At 42.5% G+C, this 18236-nt stretch overlaps 1 protein-coding gene across 1 annotated transcript; it reads left to right on the forward strand.

Annotated features, from left to right (window-relative positions):
• Nucleotides 1-11514: 11514 nt before the first annotated feature.
• Nucleotides 11515-16996, forward strand: LOC113570941 (glucagon-like peptide 2 receptor). The gene is made up of 13 exons (XM_026999662.2): nt 11515-11596; nt 12794-12890; nt 13023-13127; nt 13619-13737; nt 13819-13925; nt 14272-14428; nt 14647-14806; nt 14985-15045; nt 15202-15268; nt 15761-15849; nt 15936-16074; nt 16167-16208; nt 16464-16996. Exons 1-13 carry the CDS (start codon nt 11555-11557, stop codon nt 16797-16799), a joined length of 1521 nt encoding a protein of 506 aa, XP_026855463.2. The 5' UTR covers nt 11515-11554; the 3' UTR covers nt 16800-16996.
• The last annotated feature ends 1240 nt before the right edge of the window (nt 16997-18236 follow it).

Consider the following 18236-nt stretch of genomic DNA (forward strand, 5'->3'; position numbering starts at 1 on the left):
CAAATCACTCCAAATCTCTACCTTGTTTTTCACTTGTTTGTGTTGACCACAGTAACACCTTTAGATCCTTTCGTTTAGCTTTTCCTGCAGGCTCTGAGCCCCTCATTTACCTCGGCTACCTCACCACGGCCGGCGCTGCCTCACTTTGCCCGGCGCTGCCTCTCCTCGCCCGGCGCTGCCTCTCCTCGCCCGGCGCTGCCTCTCCTCGCCCGGCGCTGCCTCTCCTCGCCCGGCGCTGCCTCTCCTCGCCCGGCGCTGCCTCTCCTCGCCCGGTGCTGCCTCTCCTTACTTTGACTTCTCATTCTTCTGTGCTTCTATTCCACCTCATCCACAATCCTCTATTGTTCCATCACATATAGTACATTTTTCCCATCTCATCAAAATCACACACTCATGTGAAATAATACACAAGGACACAACAGCAATAAGTCTCTCTCTCTCTCTGTATCTCTCTATCCATTTGTCAGTCTGTCTATAACAAGATTTATGCAGCTCCCACACATCAGACCAACAATCCTCTTCTGCCCCACAGAGTACGGGCTGCATGAGGAATGGCCAGTTATAACACTATTCTACTATAATCGAAACTATAATTGATACACACATGCGCCTCTTATACGTTCATTATGTGTCCATCTTCAGCACAACTTACGGATGCTTGTTCTTTCGGATTATTACTGCGCACTGTTCTGCATGCATCTAAATTGTGAGCAGTGTTTGTGGAAAGCTCACAGGCACAGCAGCCGTGGTACATGGCTCAGAGAAACACTACTCCTGAGTTTTAAAATGGCTTTAGTAATAATGGCCGAAACTCTTCAGCCCAAAGAACCTGCGTCTTGAGAAGCTTCCTTCTGCTTGAGTTATCTTCGGCAATATTTACTCACCGCTGCAAGAGCACTGTCATTAGAAGATGCATGACTAATTACTTTTTTATGAGCTCTTCAAAACAGCCCTGCGTGTTTCTACACCACTAATGCTGCCATCTCACTGACCATAAATGATGGCTTCATTTCAGCCCCTTGACTCCAGACAGGGGTCACTAATTACACGGCGAGGTCTTGGTATTAATTGAAGCCTGCCCGTTTGGGTTGGTGTGTGATTAATCATTCCTGAGCCCTCTGATCCAGTCCGTGACTCGCTGCGACCTTCAATATGCTCGTCGCCATCTGATTATGGATGGCCATGACCATCACAATGTTGTCGAGCTCCTCACGACAGGACATCGTGGAAGATTTAAATGAACTTGATTACAATTTCGAGTTAGATATCAAACTGTTCTAGTGTCATTTTTTCTTGCTGAGCAGTGTGCATTTTATAACAGTAATAGTAGTTGGCTGTCTGAATCTTTTGGTTGAATGTATTGGTCTTTACTGCCCTCTAGAGTCCAGTATGGTAAGGTGCAGATCTTGCTTTTGATGATTACCAAACTTTTTTTTTTTTTTTGCACCTGAAATACTTAACCAGTGACTATTACAGAAAAAAAAAAGTTATTGTTCAAAATGTGGGGACAATTAATTAAGAGTTGAAACTGTACATCGACACTTTTATAATTTGTTGTCATAAAAAATGTCACAGAGGTTTGCTTTTGGATTAAATCATTTTAAAAGATGCATTGTCAACTGCATCTTTTGGTCAAATGACCATTGTAATTTTAAGGTAATTGATTTCAGATTTATAGAATTTATTTATTTATTTATTTTGTATTTTATTCAAAGAAGCCCCAATTTGCACTTCTTAAAGAAAAAATAACAGCAACTCCTATGCCATACGGCAATATAATATTGATAGTTTAAGAATATAACCCTTTGACCCTGGAGACATACCTCTAAGCAGACAGAGTGTAGTCGCACTTCTTATCTAACATGCTTAATCTATGTGATCAACGTCATCTTCAGAAGCATCAGAAGCATCTGAATATGTAAACCAGGATTACTGTGCGTAAATTAATCTGTACTCTGGAATGATGTAGAACAGGCTTGAGGAGTGCCAGGTCACAGCGCTGTCTGCATATTTTAAACACTTCCTCAGCACACCACTGGGTGGTGCTGTTTTGGCGCACCTCTGGCATGCTGGCGGACCTGCACGTGGAGCGAAGAGGAGAAGTGTGGAGCGCGTCGGGTGCTTGGTTCTCCTCACCAAATTGGGGCTTTTATACATTAAAGCAGTACCTTATTACTGGTGTGCTGGAGAAGCACATTCACGTGGCGCTCAGGATTTTAGCAGGGCCGCTCTGCCTTCGTGTGTTTGGAGGCTGGCATCTGCAGTCACTCAAAATGTCCTTGTTGCCTAACTCTGCCACCTGCCGTGCGCGGCTGCCTTTCATCAGGTCGCCCTCTGCTCATGCTCCAGTTCCGCTGGCCTTGCTGCTCATGCTTATAGGGAGGGGTTACCGTGCCTTTGCCATGCCGTAATCCCTGGAGCGTTCGCTCGACCATCCGCTCGCCCTCCGCCGTGCTTATAAACCATCCCGCGAGAGCAGCCGCCTGCCGTGACGTGCGTCAGGTACAGAGGAGCCCGGTGGTGGAGCGGGGCCTGCCAAATCCAACCCCCTTCAGCCCGACCGTGTGCTGAGTGGAGGACAGCATGACACATGTGGCCAAATCTGGTCATAGTGGGAGCGACTCCACGAACTGGGCCAGCATGCAGCTTGGCCTCGGCCCCAGCACGGAGACACGATTGATGTTGTTTGTGCGCGCGGGCAAACACTGTGCATGTTCTTGAACCGAGGCGCGTTGATTTCGATCTGCTTGCAGCGCTTCGAGTGCCACATCTGTCATCCGTGACATCCGTGAAGCAATAAGATGCACAAAGAGAAGGGAGGGGTCAGTTTAGCAACGTCTCGAAGCAGGAACACACAGGCATCGGAGACACACGCTGCAGTCAACAAGTGGGGCAGGGGTATGAGCTGCTCACAGGCATCTTCTGTTGTCCTGGCAACACAGTTGTCCTATCTAAACAAACCACAGGAGTTTTCTAAAAGCCCTCAGACAGAAATACCCACCAGCTCAGCGCTGTGATTTATTAACCAGAGTCCTATTTAACTTTGAAAATATATCATTCAGTAGCCAGTTTTCCCCAAAATGGTTTGTTGTGAAGGCTCTCTGAGACCTGTTCCCATGGCCATGCTCATCAGTGCTCCTGAGACGTTGGATGTTGCTTTCGTGTCGTGGTGTGTTGGGCAGAATGAGGGATCCTCTGTGCGTGTGAGCGGGGCCAGCCGGGGCTCTGTTCGGTTGGGAGCAAAGGAGAACATCCTCTGCTTTGTCTCAGGAGGGCCGGCAAGTGGACCGGGAGCCGCATCGTGAATCACAGAGCACACGGCCTTATAAGCAGTCGCTTCATAATAAAGGCCTTCACACACCCTCGGAGGGCCCACAGCTCACATTCATCCCCATCACTGAAATATGTAACTGGCGGCAATGCTTTCAGCCTAAAGATTAGACGAACATTTAGCAGGAACCCTAAACCATTTTGGGGCCAGTGTTAATTTGATGCTCCTTGGAAATCCTGCCGCAAAGAACTTTTTTGAGGCTAAACATGCGATTTTTATCTTTTTTTCCCCATTTTTTCAAATTTGAGCCAATTTTCCCATTTATTGTATACTTTTCTGTCAGACGCACAGAGATTTGAGATATTAATGACCTGATGGTTATCGGGGGGAGAACTTTGCTTCAGCTGTTCGGACCTGGAAGATCACATTCCAGAACCTCGTTTATAGTATCATGTTTTGGAAATAAAATGTTATGACATATGCCTGAGACCTGGATATGATCTGAGGCATAAGCAAGCATTTTGTACTTCATCCATGTGAAAGGATCCTGTGAAACTTAATCCAAACTGATGCAAATGACCCAAGAACTGCCACACTTGGAAGGCCCTTTTATGTTTACTCTGACGATACTGAACTGAATGTAAAGTCTCATAGTGAGTGAGGAATGAAGCTGATGCACTGTAGTGTAGTTTGCCTACTTACCCTAACCATAACCCTAACCCTAACACTAACCCCAACCCCAACACTAACACTAACACTTAACCCTAACCCTAACCCCAACCCTAACACTAACACTAACACTAACACTCAACCCTAACCCTAACCCTAACCCTAACCCTAACACCAACCCAAACCCCAACACTAACACTAACACTAACACTAACACTTAACCCTAACACTAACACTAACCCCAACCCCAACACTAACACTAACACTTAACCCTAACCCTAACCCAACCCTAACACTAACACTCAACCCTAACCCTAACCCTAACCCTAACCCTAACCCTAACACTAACTCCAACCCTAACACTAACACTTACCCTAACATTAACCCCAACCCTAACCCTAACACTAATACTAACTCTAACACTAACACTTAATCATAACACTAACACTAACCCTGACACTAACCCTAACCCTAACCCTAACCCTAACCCTAACATAACCCTAACCCTAACCCTAACCCTAACCTAACCCTAATCCTAACCCTTAAACCTAACTATAACACTAACCCTAACCTTAACCTTAACCTTAACCCTAACCCTAAAATTCTTCTGTTTCTTAGTAGTGCCTCAGCCATGTAACATAGCCAGAAAAAGTTTTCTCTTGCTCACCCTTGACCTCTGTAGAAATTCCTTAGATATAAACAACCACTGCTTATTGCATCTGCTGTTGATAAATAATAGTGCTACACAGTCTAACAGCCTCTCTCTGTGCCCAGATAACCCCTCTTTGAAGCGCAGCACTTGTTTACTGTCCCTTTTTTTAATAGTTCACTGAATAAATAGATCATGCAGTGATGAAGCCTGCACTCAGATAACTATATCGACGATGTGCCTCATTCTGTGGAGCGAAACAGCAGCGTTGTGTTTTGACCCTAAACATAACATTGCCGTAGAGGGACAGATGGATATGAATGCGCACAGTTATTCGCACACACTGTTTAGATGTCTGGCTTTAGTATGTGTGTGAGACTGTACAAATATAAAATCCATCAACCAAGACTAACAAACTTCACATTTCAACAGCTACAAATGGGTTCTCATCCCAGCGTCCAGTGCGGGGTGTATTCATCAGGCCAAGAAGCACCAAACAAGATTATGGGCCCTTGTATCTTCAGCAACACCCATATATCACTCTCTCCAGATTGCCCTGCCATCCACATAGGGGTTGGAAACAAACTCATTTGCCACTAAGTGAATAATAAATTGGCAGCACATCCAGAGAGAGATCCATCTCGGCCACGTCTGTGGGCTAACGGCGCAGGCGACCGAATGGACGGGCGGAGGCTTTCTCAGCCTGAGGGACAGGCGGCCTTCTGGGTAACGAGATTGAGCGGAGGTGAGGGAAGAGTCACCGCTGGCTAATTCCAACCTGAATGATTCATTTCGTCTCCCTGAGACAACTGGCTGACAATCGGAGTGCTGTAGTCCTTTCCCAAGACTCTTTATTGGAGCGTCCATCTGAATTCACGCTCTCCTCGGATCAGCTGCGACGGGCAGTACAAGGAAGTTGGTTCACTCAATATCCTGCATACAAAATGTCTTGCAGGAGGTGGGGGTTTTGGGGGGGCGTGCAGAACCCCACCCATCACTCCGCTGAAAGCCCGCAGGGCTGTCTCCGATCGATGAGCTGGAACGACGCGGAAGACCCAAGCTCCTGGCGTGCCATGTTGACCGAGGCTGGACATGATGTCCAGAGGCCCTGTTTGTTTTTCCTGCTCGGACAGGATGTGCCTGGCTCCTCGCTCTCTGCCGGGGGGCCAGCCACGGCTCGCCAACGCTCTCCGGATGTAAACAGAGCCGGGAGGCATGTGAGCGCTTGCCTTGTGCTCCACACCACTGCCTCCGAAACATCCATGTGGGGCCTTGTCTGTTTATCAGACAAATCCAACTGGGGAGAATAACCTGCGTATAGATGGTTCTGGGGAGGGAGGCTTTCGGGTCATTAGAGTCACATTAAGTAACATGAGTGCATTTTTATGGTCTAATGTGATTAAATATTAAGAAAAATAAATAATGTATATTAGTAATAAAGACTCAAGCACAACATTCTCTGTCATATGATATTCAGAGATAAATTATCTTATGAAACATAGACCCCATCACTCAATGCATGTTTAAATTCAAGACTTAAAAAAAAAAATTGTTTGTAGCCCCCAGTTTGAATCCCAGTACTGATACATGGCACTTATGATCACACTCTGGGATCCAGAAGCACTCCCCCAGATCTCGCTTGTTGGATTCCATGTCATTCCATGTCTTGTTCTGTGTCCTGACCGTTAGCGCAGTAGATAATCCCGGCACCTGCCGGACATGCATACAGTTTGCATTCCCTTCCACCCAAAATCCATGGATACCAAAGGCAAGTATGTGCTTTTAACCTTTCAGACTGGGAGCTCTTTAGCCAGCAGACCAGACAATAGCTGTAGAAAAATGGCAGCAATTGAAAGGGAAGGAAAAGGGGAAAAGAAAGCAATGCTCACCAGTGTTAAAGAGCTGCAATGCTTCCAGCTCAGAAATACTCCCCCCGTTCCTGTGGATGAGAAGGTGATCACCATGTTTTCAGGGGTTCGCCTAAAGAACTAAAAGTCAATGAAAAAGCACACATGTAACGCTTTAACGACTGACTCAGCCAAACAATTTATGTATTCAACAGGCAGCCTGTTTAAATTTCACAGATACCACCTGTCTGGACTACCAAAAACACTCTCGCCCAATTACATCTTGCCATAAACAGTACAAAGCCGGGTGAACACTGCGAGTTCACCCCCCTCAAAGTGAGTAGTTTACTAAACAGTTGAAACACCAATGATTCTTTGATGTCTACATGTTAAACACTATGGGGTAGTTTGGAGAGAAACATGGCCTGAAAGTGATACACTTGTGCAGCCATGATTTATAGTATTTATGGGACGTTCGGAAGCATTTCCTGTCCGGGGCATGGGATTTTACACGAAAAACAGAACAACAGAACCACAGTGGAGCAGAGCTGCAGACAACATGGGGCCACTTTACAAGCTTCATCCTATAAAGGGTGCATGATCGGTTATTAATTGGGTTATACACACCTTAAAATCATTCATAAAATGTTAGAAATTAACAAAAAGGCCACAGTTAAACCTCAGAACTTACTGATTACACAGTTTTATGGGTCTTCTCCATCAACAATAGCATTATATGTGTTAGCGTCATATATGTTAGTTTCAGGTAGTCAGATATTTGTTAATAAATAACTACTATTTAGAAACTAAGAGGATTAGTCATATGAAGTCTAATTAGTCATAAGAAATGACTAAATTCACATTCAACAGGTAATTGTTGACCTTCTAATGTCTGTTATTAATGCTTATTAATGGATTTAGGGCATCTATGACCTAATTATAAACCTTTAATAAACCATTTTAACTCATTCATAATCCCTTTAAAATGGAACTCTTATTGTAAAGCATTGCTCCTTGTCTATAAGCCACAGTCCTGGTGTATGACTACTGCCCATAGTAAACAGCATGTTAACAATAATAATTGTAAGTTTCTTTGGATAACAGTTGAATGCTATAAAATGTAAATGTAACACTGGAGATTCTACAACATATCTTTGTATCATTGTTGCATGACTGCTTTCTACCAAGTCACTAACCACAGCGAATGGATGCACTGACATGAGTGCAAGACATGCTTCAGTCACCAAGAGCTTTGTGTGGATCTGGGCATTTCACCAGTGCAGTGCTTTGTGTGGATCTGGGCATTTCACCAGTGCAGAGCTTTGTGTGGATCTGGGCATTTCACCAGTGCAGAGCTTTGTGTGGATCTGGACATTTCACCAGTGCAGAGCTTTGTGTGGATCTGGGCATTTCACCAGTGCAGTGCTTTGTGTGGATCTGGGCATTTCACCAGTGCAGAGCTTTGTGTGGATCTGGGCATTTCACCAGTGCAGTGCTTTGTGTGGATCTGGGCATTTCACCAGTGCAGAGCTTTGTGTGGATCTGGGCATTTCACCAGTGCAGAGCTTTGTGTGGATCTGGGCATTTCACCAGTGCAGAGCTTTGTGTGGATCTGGGCATTTCACCAGTGCAGAGCTTTGTGTGGATCTGGGCATCTCACCAGTGCAGAGCTTTGTGTGGATCTGGGCATTTCACCAGTGCAGAGCTTTGTGTGGATCTGGGCATTTCACCAGTGCAGTGCTTTGTGTGGATCTGGGCATTTCACCAGTGCAGTGGGCCTGTTATGTGATGAAACCCATGGCTGAAACATTGTGCTAAACTCACAGGTGTGCTTAAATAGTGCCATGTCAACTCTTTAAACGTTATTAAAAAGTGTGTTTTGACAGGTACAATGTATTTTCTCCAAAACCTGTTGCAGAACTAAACATGACGCTCTGGGTAGCTGCACGTGGCTTTAAAGATCTGACACTAACCTACTTTTCCTTAGGTCAAAACACTGGCTAATACATTCCATGTATTGCAAAGCATGACATAATGTTTGTAAAGTGTGAATTTGATCAGAGACCCGAGACCAAACACCTGCCTTTGTCCTCACACGGCCGGTGCTGGAAAGCGTCACATTCCCCATATGGTCTAATGCAAAACCATTTGTCTTGGTTAAGTCCTGTGAATGAACACAGACCATATGGGAATCTGTGACAGAAGCACTAAAGAGTACACACAGCCACATTATGTGCTCTGCCAATTCCCACAAAAATTTTTTTTATTAAAAAGCTTCTTGTTTATTGGCAATTGAAAGCATTTTTCTTCTCGTTTAGCTCAGTTGGGGTTATCTAGGTCAGTTTTAGGCTAAGTACTGTAAAATAAGGGATCAGCATATGGGTGAAATGCACACAGTAAATGATTAGGTTAAAGATTTACTGTGGCTTTACTTTGCTTTTGGAGACACAACTTGAAGCTTAAACAAGGGAGCTGAGGTAACTGCTGCTTTCAAATGTACAGGCGCAGTGTGTTCTGAACAGGTGCATCAAAAACTGGTGCATCACTGCAGTTGGTGCTCAGTGCTGCTTTGACTCATGGGTAATGCCTTGGTTATGGGCTTCTGATTCCATTTTGAGAAAAGTCTTAAACATCCGAAACAATAATGGACCATTAAGTGGAGGAATAGCATTTACAAAGAGCAAAAAAGCTGCTGAAAGTTTTTGTAACCACAGCACTAATTACATTGCAATACGGAAGTGAGTAGAACCTAATAGGAACCTAATAGGAACTTGTGTGCATGACTCCATTGCAAATAAGGAACGTTTGATTTTCTACTTAAGATGGAGGCTGTCACGACCTAGGAAAAGATATTTGGCTGAATTCCATACATGCATTTTCTGACAGTTTAGGTATGGCCTGCAACTGACAAATGGGTTGCGGCCTTTGATCAAGAGGCATTACCCGTGGTGTAGACCCCCCGCTTGCTCTGTTTTGTGTATCCGCTACACATCTTGACCTCGAGTGAGAGATCATGGGAAGTTCATCAAGTCTCTCCTTAAGGCTGCAAGTGCAGCATACATTTTGTTTACATCTCCGGAATGCACCCAAATCAAATGGGAAAACGCTGATCCTTTAATGTACGCCACTGTAGAGACAGTATTCAGTTACAGACACGTATTATGTGAGCATCAACACTTATGTACATTGCTTTGTTTGTTTGCTGATCATTCTTGCTGAGTTATTACATATATATATATATATATATATATATATATATATATATATATATATATATATATATATTCACTTTTCATAATTTCAAAAGAGGGCCAGACTGACACTTCAGATCTCCATATCATCAGCTCTAGTAAACCCTATTGAGTCACACAAAAAGATGCATTGTTCTGTTTTTCTTGTCTGTGCCTTTGATCACAGTCACCATTTAAAGGAAAATACAATTATTTTACACATTCATTGCTTATGCTCATAACTCCTTATTGTTGTACAGTATACATCCCAGTCTTAGATGTGTTTTATTTAAATAAGTTAGTCTGGACCTGGAGATGGGTAATTAATGTGTGACTGAACTCAGTAAACATGCTGCTGTGTATATTGGGCTATAGAACATAAACCTGATTTTTGGTATAACACTGTATAGCAGCTGAGTTATATATTACTAATGACTAATTACTAATATATATTGCTAAAATGTAATGCCATATATCCCCCCCTTCTGGTACGCTGTAATATAATCCTTATATCATTGTGCCTTCGATTTGCTTTAGTTAGCTTCAAGGCCCAAAATTAAACCATAAAGAGTGAGTGTGTGCTCAAGGTGGCGTAAGTTATCTGTTGATATCTTAATGTTTGTACTGCACTCACTGGATTATGATTAAATAGCACCTACATAAAGAGAAGAGCTGAAAAATGAATGCACAGACCCATGAGATAATCCTCTTTTCATTCCAGAAATGCCTCATCTCACAAACTGAACAATTGAGGGTTTAATAATGTTAATTTGGGAGTGATGGGGCTTCAACTGACAAACTTCTGTTTAGTAGTCAAGTACCTTAACCACTGAGCCAACACCACCTTGTCAGGACTGAGCTAATTAAGCAAAAGGGTTCTGCATGAATGCACATATGTGTTTATGTTTGAAGAGAAGTGGGGTCATTTTGAACAAACACATTATGTGCCTCATATATACAGCAGTGATCAATGTCACTGTTGTTACATTGTTGTGTACAGCATTCCTATTGTAGATACTGGGATATAGAGTATGTATAAATATAGCTTAATATACCGTATCATGATTTTAAATGATGCAAGTTGTCCTTTAGTGGTACAATGTCTGTAAATGAAAAAACAGTCTAGGAATGTTAAGAAGATGAGAAGTGTTTTGTGTCTACATTTCAAAAGAATGCTTCATCAAGTTAAGATTGCATTACCCAGTATCCACTGTAAAGACATTGTTTAGATTGATTTATCATGGTAAGATGAGACACAGAATCTCTGGACTCAAGAGCCTCTTGCAGTCATGATTCATGGGTATTCATAAGCCCCGTGTGCCATCTTGCAGTCAAAAAGTGATTTAGATTTTCTACGTAGGCTTGGGGTCAGTTGTGAGTTCAGGACCCAGGCTTGCTTCATTTTTTGTCAGTCTGATTTCCCAGCAACTAGAAAGTAAGTAGAGGAAGGTTGGCCTCTTGCCTTATCTTGATTGGTTGGAGAGGGCCAGGAGGGGAGCAGCTTGAGGGGAGCAGCTTGAGTGGAGCAGCGCAGACGCTCTCATTTGAGGACTGGGTGCCTGCTGAGACTAGACTACAAGGACACACGTCCGTCCACCGAGCCCTGAAGACCTCCGACCTATCCACCCCGCCGGTCCACGATACTTCCTCCTAAGAACATTTGCACGGAGACTATCCGGGTCAAGCCCTGACAGGCTGGCGAACCTCCGACAGCAACCTTCAGAACGATTTCTCAGGAGCATCCGACAGGCCGGAGTGGGAGCAGTCGGGGGGCCTCAGCGATGTAGCGGGACATGACAGTGCCCTGTTAGCCTTTTGGGAAGGGGTGTGGCGAGCCATGTCCACAGGACTATCCTGTCCGAAGGCAAGGCTGCCCGACCAGAGGACCATGTTGCTCTCTGCTCTCCTTCTACTGCTTCACAACACGTGGGTAAGTGTGAGCACTCGCCCTGTGTCCCACAACATCCTGCTTGTCGAGCTGCTGAGTATTCTTCCAAAACCTTTCCTTTGATAGGACAATGTGTCTTGATCACCTGCTGGTTATTTTCAAACCGGCTTTACGAGGACAGTGCGAAAGAGCTCGCAAGGGTGAGCGTGTCTTTTCAACTGAGTTTCACTCACCTTTTACGCAGTTGCTGGGAAATGCTGTCATCATAAAACCTGTTGGGTTTTATGTAAGTTCCTTGCCTGGGTTTAGTGCAGGTATATTTCAGGTTTTATGCACATGTTAAACGTTATCTTTCGCACGCATTTATCATTTTTATGAGGGCTTGGAGGAAGAAAGGCATCACTGAGAGAAAAAAAAAAGATCATTTTAGGTGAGTTACGTAAAATATAAACTATAAAATGAGTAAGATGCTTTGACTATAATTCTGCAATACTGTTGTACAATGCTAAAAATATTTCATATATTTCTGTAAATTGTTGCATGCATTAAAGTATCTATAAAGGACATAAAAAGTATGTTGTCATAAAAGATACAAGGCAGAGGACATCAACTTAGAAAACCATCCCCCTCAAAAACGGAAAAAAGAGCAGAGATGTTTTGTACATGCGGTCTAGCAAATATTTGGTAAATGATCATAGTGCGAGTGAAAGGTTGCTAGGTTGTGGCAGCAAGTGTACCTAACATCACAGCTTCTCAGCTCCCAAACACCTGCACTTCTCCAGCTTCTCACACACTCTGTGCTTTACGTCATGTGTGCCTTTTGCAGTTGTTAGTTGTAAAATGATAACTAGACTAAATCAAATCTGAATAAACATTTGGACCAATCTTGCTCATGCTCATACAGAATGCAGAATATGCAGAATATACAGAATATTGTTACAAATTTGTCCAAAACTCAGTATTCTGAGCAATTATTAAAATAAGGTATTATTTAAAAATGCTATTACAAGTTACATATATGGTGGAAATAATATGCATTGCTTACATGTGTTATGTAGTGTGAGGAATTCCTTTTAAATACTGCCATCTTGTGATTAGATGTGGAGAGTCTAAACCAATTAGTTTTTGTTAATTATTGGTTAGTTGAATCATGACGTCAGGATATGTAACTCAGATAATCCATAAAGGCCAAAAAACCCATAAAGAAACAAATGTTTGTTTTTGAACTATTTTTAAAAGGTGACAGGTTCAGTGCTCCATGATTTGATACATAAACGTGCAGAATATCGAGAAAACTGCACCAGAACCTTGGAAGCCACCCTCCATACTGTAACTGGTATGTCAAACAAACACAGAAACCACCAAAGCCCATACACTTCATCCATAATCAAGAGTGCGTCTAGTAAAAGTGTTTTTATTCTCCATAGAACTCCATTCATTAATGCAATCATTTGTATATACTCTAAAGGAATATACTGCAATGGTACATCCGACGTGTTCGCCTGCTGGCCACATTCATCTCCTGGGATCGTATCAGTGCCCTGTCCTCCATATTTGCCCTGGATCAATGAAGGTGCACATCCTTTCTGCTCCCCTGTAACAACTGACATACTATCACGAGAAATACAAAGTAAACACACACACACACACACACACACACATACACATGCACATGCACATGCACTCTCTCTCTCTCTCTCTCACACACACACACACACACACACACACACACACACAGACCACGCAGGTTCATCTATTTGTTTTCTTGCCCTATCCTTGTGGTTGCTGAGGAACATGGTTGTCACTATGCAGTGAGTCACGACTGTTCTTCAGAGAAGGTTCTTGGGTCAAGGTCAGTCATGTGACTAGGCAATGACCTCAAAACCTGATCGGGATTTGTTGATATCTTGAAGCTTTTTCATTCAGCTAAAAAATAGAAGTCAGCACTGAGAACAATGAATACAGAAGGGATAATTAAATTACTATCTAAAAATAAGTTTTAAAAAGCATATCTGAGTCAAATAAATTGTGTTTTATATGAAATTCCATGCCGGTTCTACTCAGGTTTCCCTGGAAAGGTGTATAAGATATGCACTGAAAACGGGACATGGAAGAGAGAGGGGAACTCTGTGTGGCGAAATGAGTCAGAGTGTAAAGACATGGCTCACTTTTTCAAAGCTGAGGTGAGCGTTTAACACATCAAGCCAGGGTGTCACCCCATGTCAGCTTGGAGTAAGCGGCAGCTTGAACGTTTGGTAATGCAGGAGGACGAGGTGTTTCGCCAGACAGTGCTGAGGATCCTCTCCATCGTTGGCTACTCGCTGTCGTTGACCTCCCTCTGTTTGGCTATGCTGATCATGGGCCTGCTGAGGTGAGTGAGGTTCTGCAAGGTGCAGCACTCCGTCCGTCTCTGTTTAGTGTTATGAAGCGGACGCTCCTTCGCAAATGTTTCTGATCACCTGTGACACATCGTTGCTGTCCACCGTCTACAGCGGCAATTTCCCTTATTAGATTTACGTTTATCGCATGATAACGTTTCTGAGTAGACTCCACTGTGACAGTCGTGTTCATGTTGATGAAATACTGCCATTCTTCTCCTGACCTGCCGGCTCCAGTGATCTGATTTGCTCTTTACGTTGATTACAGTTATAGAGTATGTTACACATATTGACCGCAGAAAAAGAACGTGATTAATAATATTTATTTCAAACTTTCAGGAAGCTTCACTGCACAAGGAACTACATCCACATGAACTTATTTGTGTCCTTCATGCTTAGAGCAACTGCAGTCATTACCAAAGAAATCGTATTACACATCATGTACTCCAACGTGCCCAAGGATGAAATTGGATGGAACAGCTACACAGACTCCACAGTACTTCATCAATTTTTTTTGTTTTGCTGTCATTATTATTGATGACTGAGATCGTTTAAGAAATATTGAAATGGAACTACAGTACTCCTAATTGTACTACAGAGAGCCATGTTCTGTGAATGAGTTTACCCGTTTGGTTAATGTACTGCATGTGGAATAGACAACTGTTAATAAATTCAGCTGAGAAAAATTATTAATGGAATGTTTTTATCCCACAGATATTAATGATCTGTAAGGCCTCCAAGGTATCCATGCAGTATTTTGTGGGGTGTAATTACTTCTGGCTCCTGGTGGAGGCGATATTTCTGCACACTCTGCTCTTCACAGCTGTACTGACCAAGCGGCGTCTACTGAAGAGATACATGCTGGTAGGATGGGGTATGCCTGGCTTTGATCCATACTAACTCAAACGGCTCATGGTAATTGGTTATCACTGTATGAGCACAATGTATATCAGAACCTCAGGGTATTTTTTTTCTTAATACTTTATTTCTTGTTGATGGGATTTTGATATTCCCCTTCAAATTATTTATATGCTGTAACTGTTTTCACTCAGGAACTCCATTTTTGTTTGTGATACCATGGACAGTTGTTAAAGTTCTATATGAAAATAAAGGGTAAGTTTCTTATATACAGATATATAAGTAAGAAATATTCATTATTTTTTTAATATATACAGACATGCGTAAACAGTAGGAGTGTTTCAGGGTCTTGTGCTTCATATAGCAACAGTATTTTTAATTAGTGACTGTTCATCCTTTTTCCGCCCAAAGTTGCTGGTTCATTACCAACAGCTGGATATGGTGGATAATTAGAGCTCCCATTACTCTCGCAGTTTTAGTGAGTATTATGTCTCCTGCTTCTCACAGCACTACTTGATCACTGTCATCACATTAATATAATCACATCACATCATGACGCATGTACACAATACAAAAAACAGAGAAAAGAGGTGCATTGCATTAGTGCTAACCACAATGTGCACAAGGAACTTGCTGTGTAGCTTTGCTATGTGCATTCATGCATGTAACAGCTCATCTGAATACAGCATAACATTTGGATAATCTTTTACTGTTGTGAAGCAATTTAGGTCCATATTACTTCTGAGTAATACATAATATGGCACCAAGACTGAATAATTAGCCTGTTTCTTGTTATGGCTCCTCGGTTGCCTTCAGGAAAAGGGGCAGAGCTGAGCTGGGACAGAACCTAATTATGCTTCCAGGGCTGGAAAAATGTAAATGAAAATGTCCTTTATGATGATTATTTATGGGTGTAAAAGGACACACCGAACCTTTAACATTGATCCTCCATGGCTTCTTTGTTTTTCAGGTTGTATTCTGCATATTTCTCAGAATCATTAAGCTCTTGTTGTCAAAGTTAAAAGCCGACCAATTAAAGTTTACGGACTACAGATACAGGTAGGGTATGCGCAGCAATGGCTGGACTCTGATAGACTTACAGACATTCCGTTCTGATTTTTCACCCTTTGATGATGTCCTCGCAGTCTAGCCAGAGCCACACTGGTGCTGATCCCTTTGCTCGGCATCCACGAGGTCGTGTTCATGATCATCACGGACGAGACCGTGGAGGGGAGTCACCTGTATGTGCGAAACTTCATCAATCTAACCCTGAGCTCTTTCCAGGTAACAGACGACACCGGCTCTGTCTTCGACCGTGCGTCAAAACGATCTTTCTTTCCAGTGATTGGCCTAACCACAGTGTTGTGTTACACTAGGGCTTTCTGGTTGCAGTCCTGTACTGCTTTGCCAATGGAGAGGTAAGTCATTAAATTTAGCATATGGAACAAGTTTATTCTCTTTTTATCTAACTGATGCAGAGTATCTTACCATGAAACTCACTAATGCAAAATGTATTGTTTGTTATAATGCATGGTCACTTTATTTGCTTCGGTGAGCCTAGTCCTTAAAATCGAAATCCTTGAGTGTAATAGGACTTTGGTTCCATTCAAAAGACGCTGCTTCGAGAGACGTAGTTGTTTTCAGAAGTGATGCTGCATTTCCTTTGTCTCCAGGTCCAAGCTGAGCTAAAGAACAGATGGCGAGTCTTTCTCTTCGCAAACCGCTTCGAGGTCCACAACTACTTTGTTGGCATGCACCCCAAATACTTATGGAAGAACTCACAGAAGGGACCAAATCACCCCTCAGACCACAGCGATTCATATGACGACGGAAGCCACGCCCCCACGCATGGCCAGCTGACGCAAGTGACCGTCCAATCAGGAGCAGAGGTGTCCTTCGTACAGTGCACAGGTGTGGAGTTCTGCAGCAGGAAGAGCCTGTCTAGCAGTGATGGGGACATGACGCTGGGCGAGACCATGGAAGAGATTCTGGAGGGGGTTTCATTTTAATGTCCTCTTCCTGACTCTCTTTCACAGATTTATGGCAGGGCACATTTTTATTTGTAAATTTGTACTTTATAACATATTTGTGAATGTTTGTCAGTATAAATGCGTAGGACTTTTACTGCTTGTCCCATGTTCAATATGCATGTGTGTGTGTGTGTGTGTGTGTGTGTGTGTGTGTGTGTGTGTGTGAGAGAGAGAAAGGACAAGTCATATTCAATTGATAGGTGTTTCACAAAAAGCCCAGAAATCCTGCAATGACTGAAATTTATACTTGGTAAACATTTTATCAAAAGTACATTAGCTAGGTACACCTGTCTGGTACAGCGAATAGTTGCACAGATGCTGACTTCAGTCTGTCTTTTGCCACGCACAGTGTGTGTTTTCTTTAGCCTTTCATTACTGGTTACTTTCTGACAACAGGACCACGTGGCTGGATATTTTCGGATGGCGGACCACAGTTGTGCAGACTCCCCCTGCAACACTGCTGGGTCTGATAAACTCCTACCAGCTTAACACTTATGCTGCTCTGTGTCTCCGCTGCGGTGAGTCAGTAATTGTACACTTACAAAAAGCACCTTAGAGGCAGGTGTACCAAATAAAGTGAACAATGAGTATTAATCAAGGTAAGTGTGACAGTGGTTACTGATTGCATACTGAGCAAATGTGAAGGCGATAATGGCTACAACAAATTTCATAGCTCTGAGTGACCCAAAAATTTTTAAAAATCATTTTCTATTTCAAAAAGACAAATTTGCAATTCAAATATAATATACAGAATAAATCTGTAACCTGAGCAGCATAATGGCAAACAAACAAGTGAAAAATATGTGTGAGTAGTCACTGATGCATACTGTGAACATACATGTCTAAGTGGTTATTTAATGGACTGCATGTATCATGCCATGAAGACACTGTAATTTCATTTACCGCGATTGAGCCGCTTAAATGATATGTATAACTAATACAAATGAATACTCTAATGTGTCAATCCACCATTCTTAACTTTGTGCTTGCTCTTATGAATGCTGTTTTAAAGTCTGAAAATTATTTGCATAATAAACATGATTTTTCATACATTACCGTGTATATGAAAATTCAAGCTGCAGGATTTGGAGATAATGCACATAGTCTGTGGGAATGATAAACTAACAAAGGGGTAAACAACAAACAGCAAAAACCTTTAAACTGTAATAATAATTCAGAATTAAAAAATAAAAGCAATTGCAAAATCAAATTTAAAAAAGAAAAGTGAGATTACTGATGACTGGCGTAAAATCGGGGTTATGTTAGTGTCATTGCTACCAATTATAGTAAAATAATATGCTAGTAATATTCATGTAAAAAATACTATAGTGTAAATGTAATGGCCCCTCAATTCTTTCCCCAAGCCTTTTTGTGTGTGTGTGTGTGTGTGCGTGTGTGTGTGTGTGTGTGTGTGTG

The sequence above is a fragment of the Electrophorus electricus genome, chromosome 14 (assembly GCF_013358815.1).
Source record: "Electrophorus electricus isolate fEleEle1 chromosome 14, fEleEle1.pri, whole genome shotgun sequence".
NCBI classification, from domain to species: domain Eukaryota; kingdom Metazoa; phylum Chordata; class Actinopteri; order Gymnotiformes; family Gymnotidae; genus Electrophorus; species Electrophorus electricus.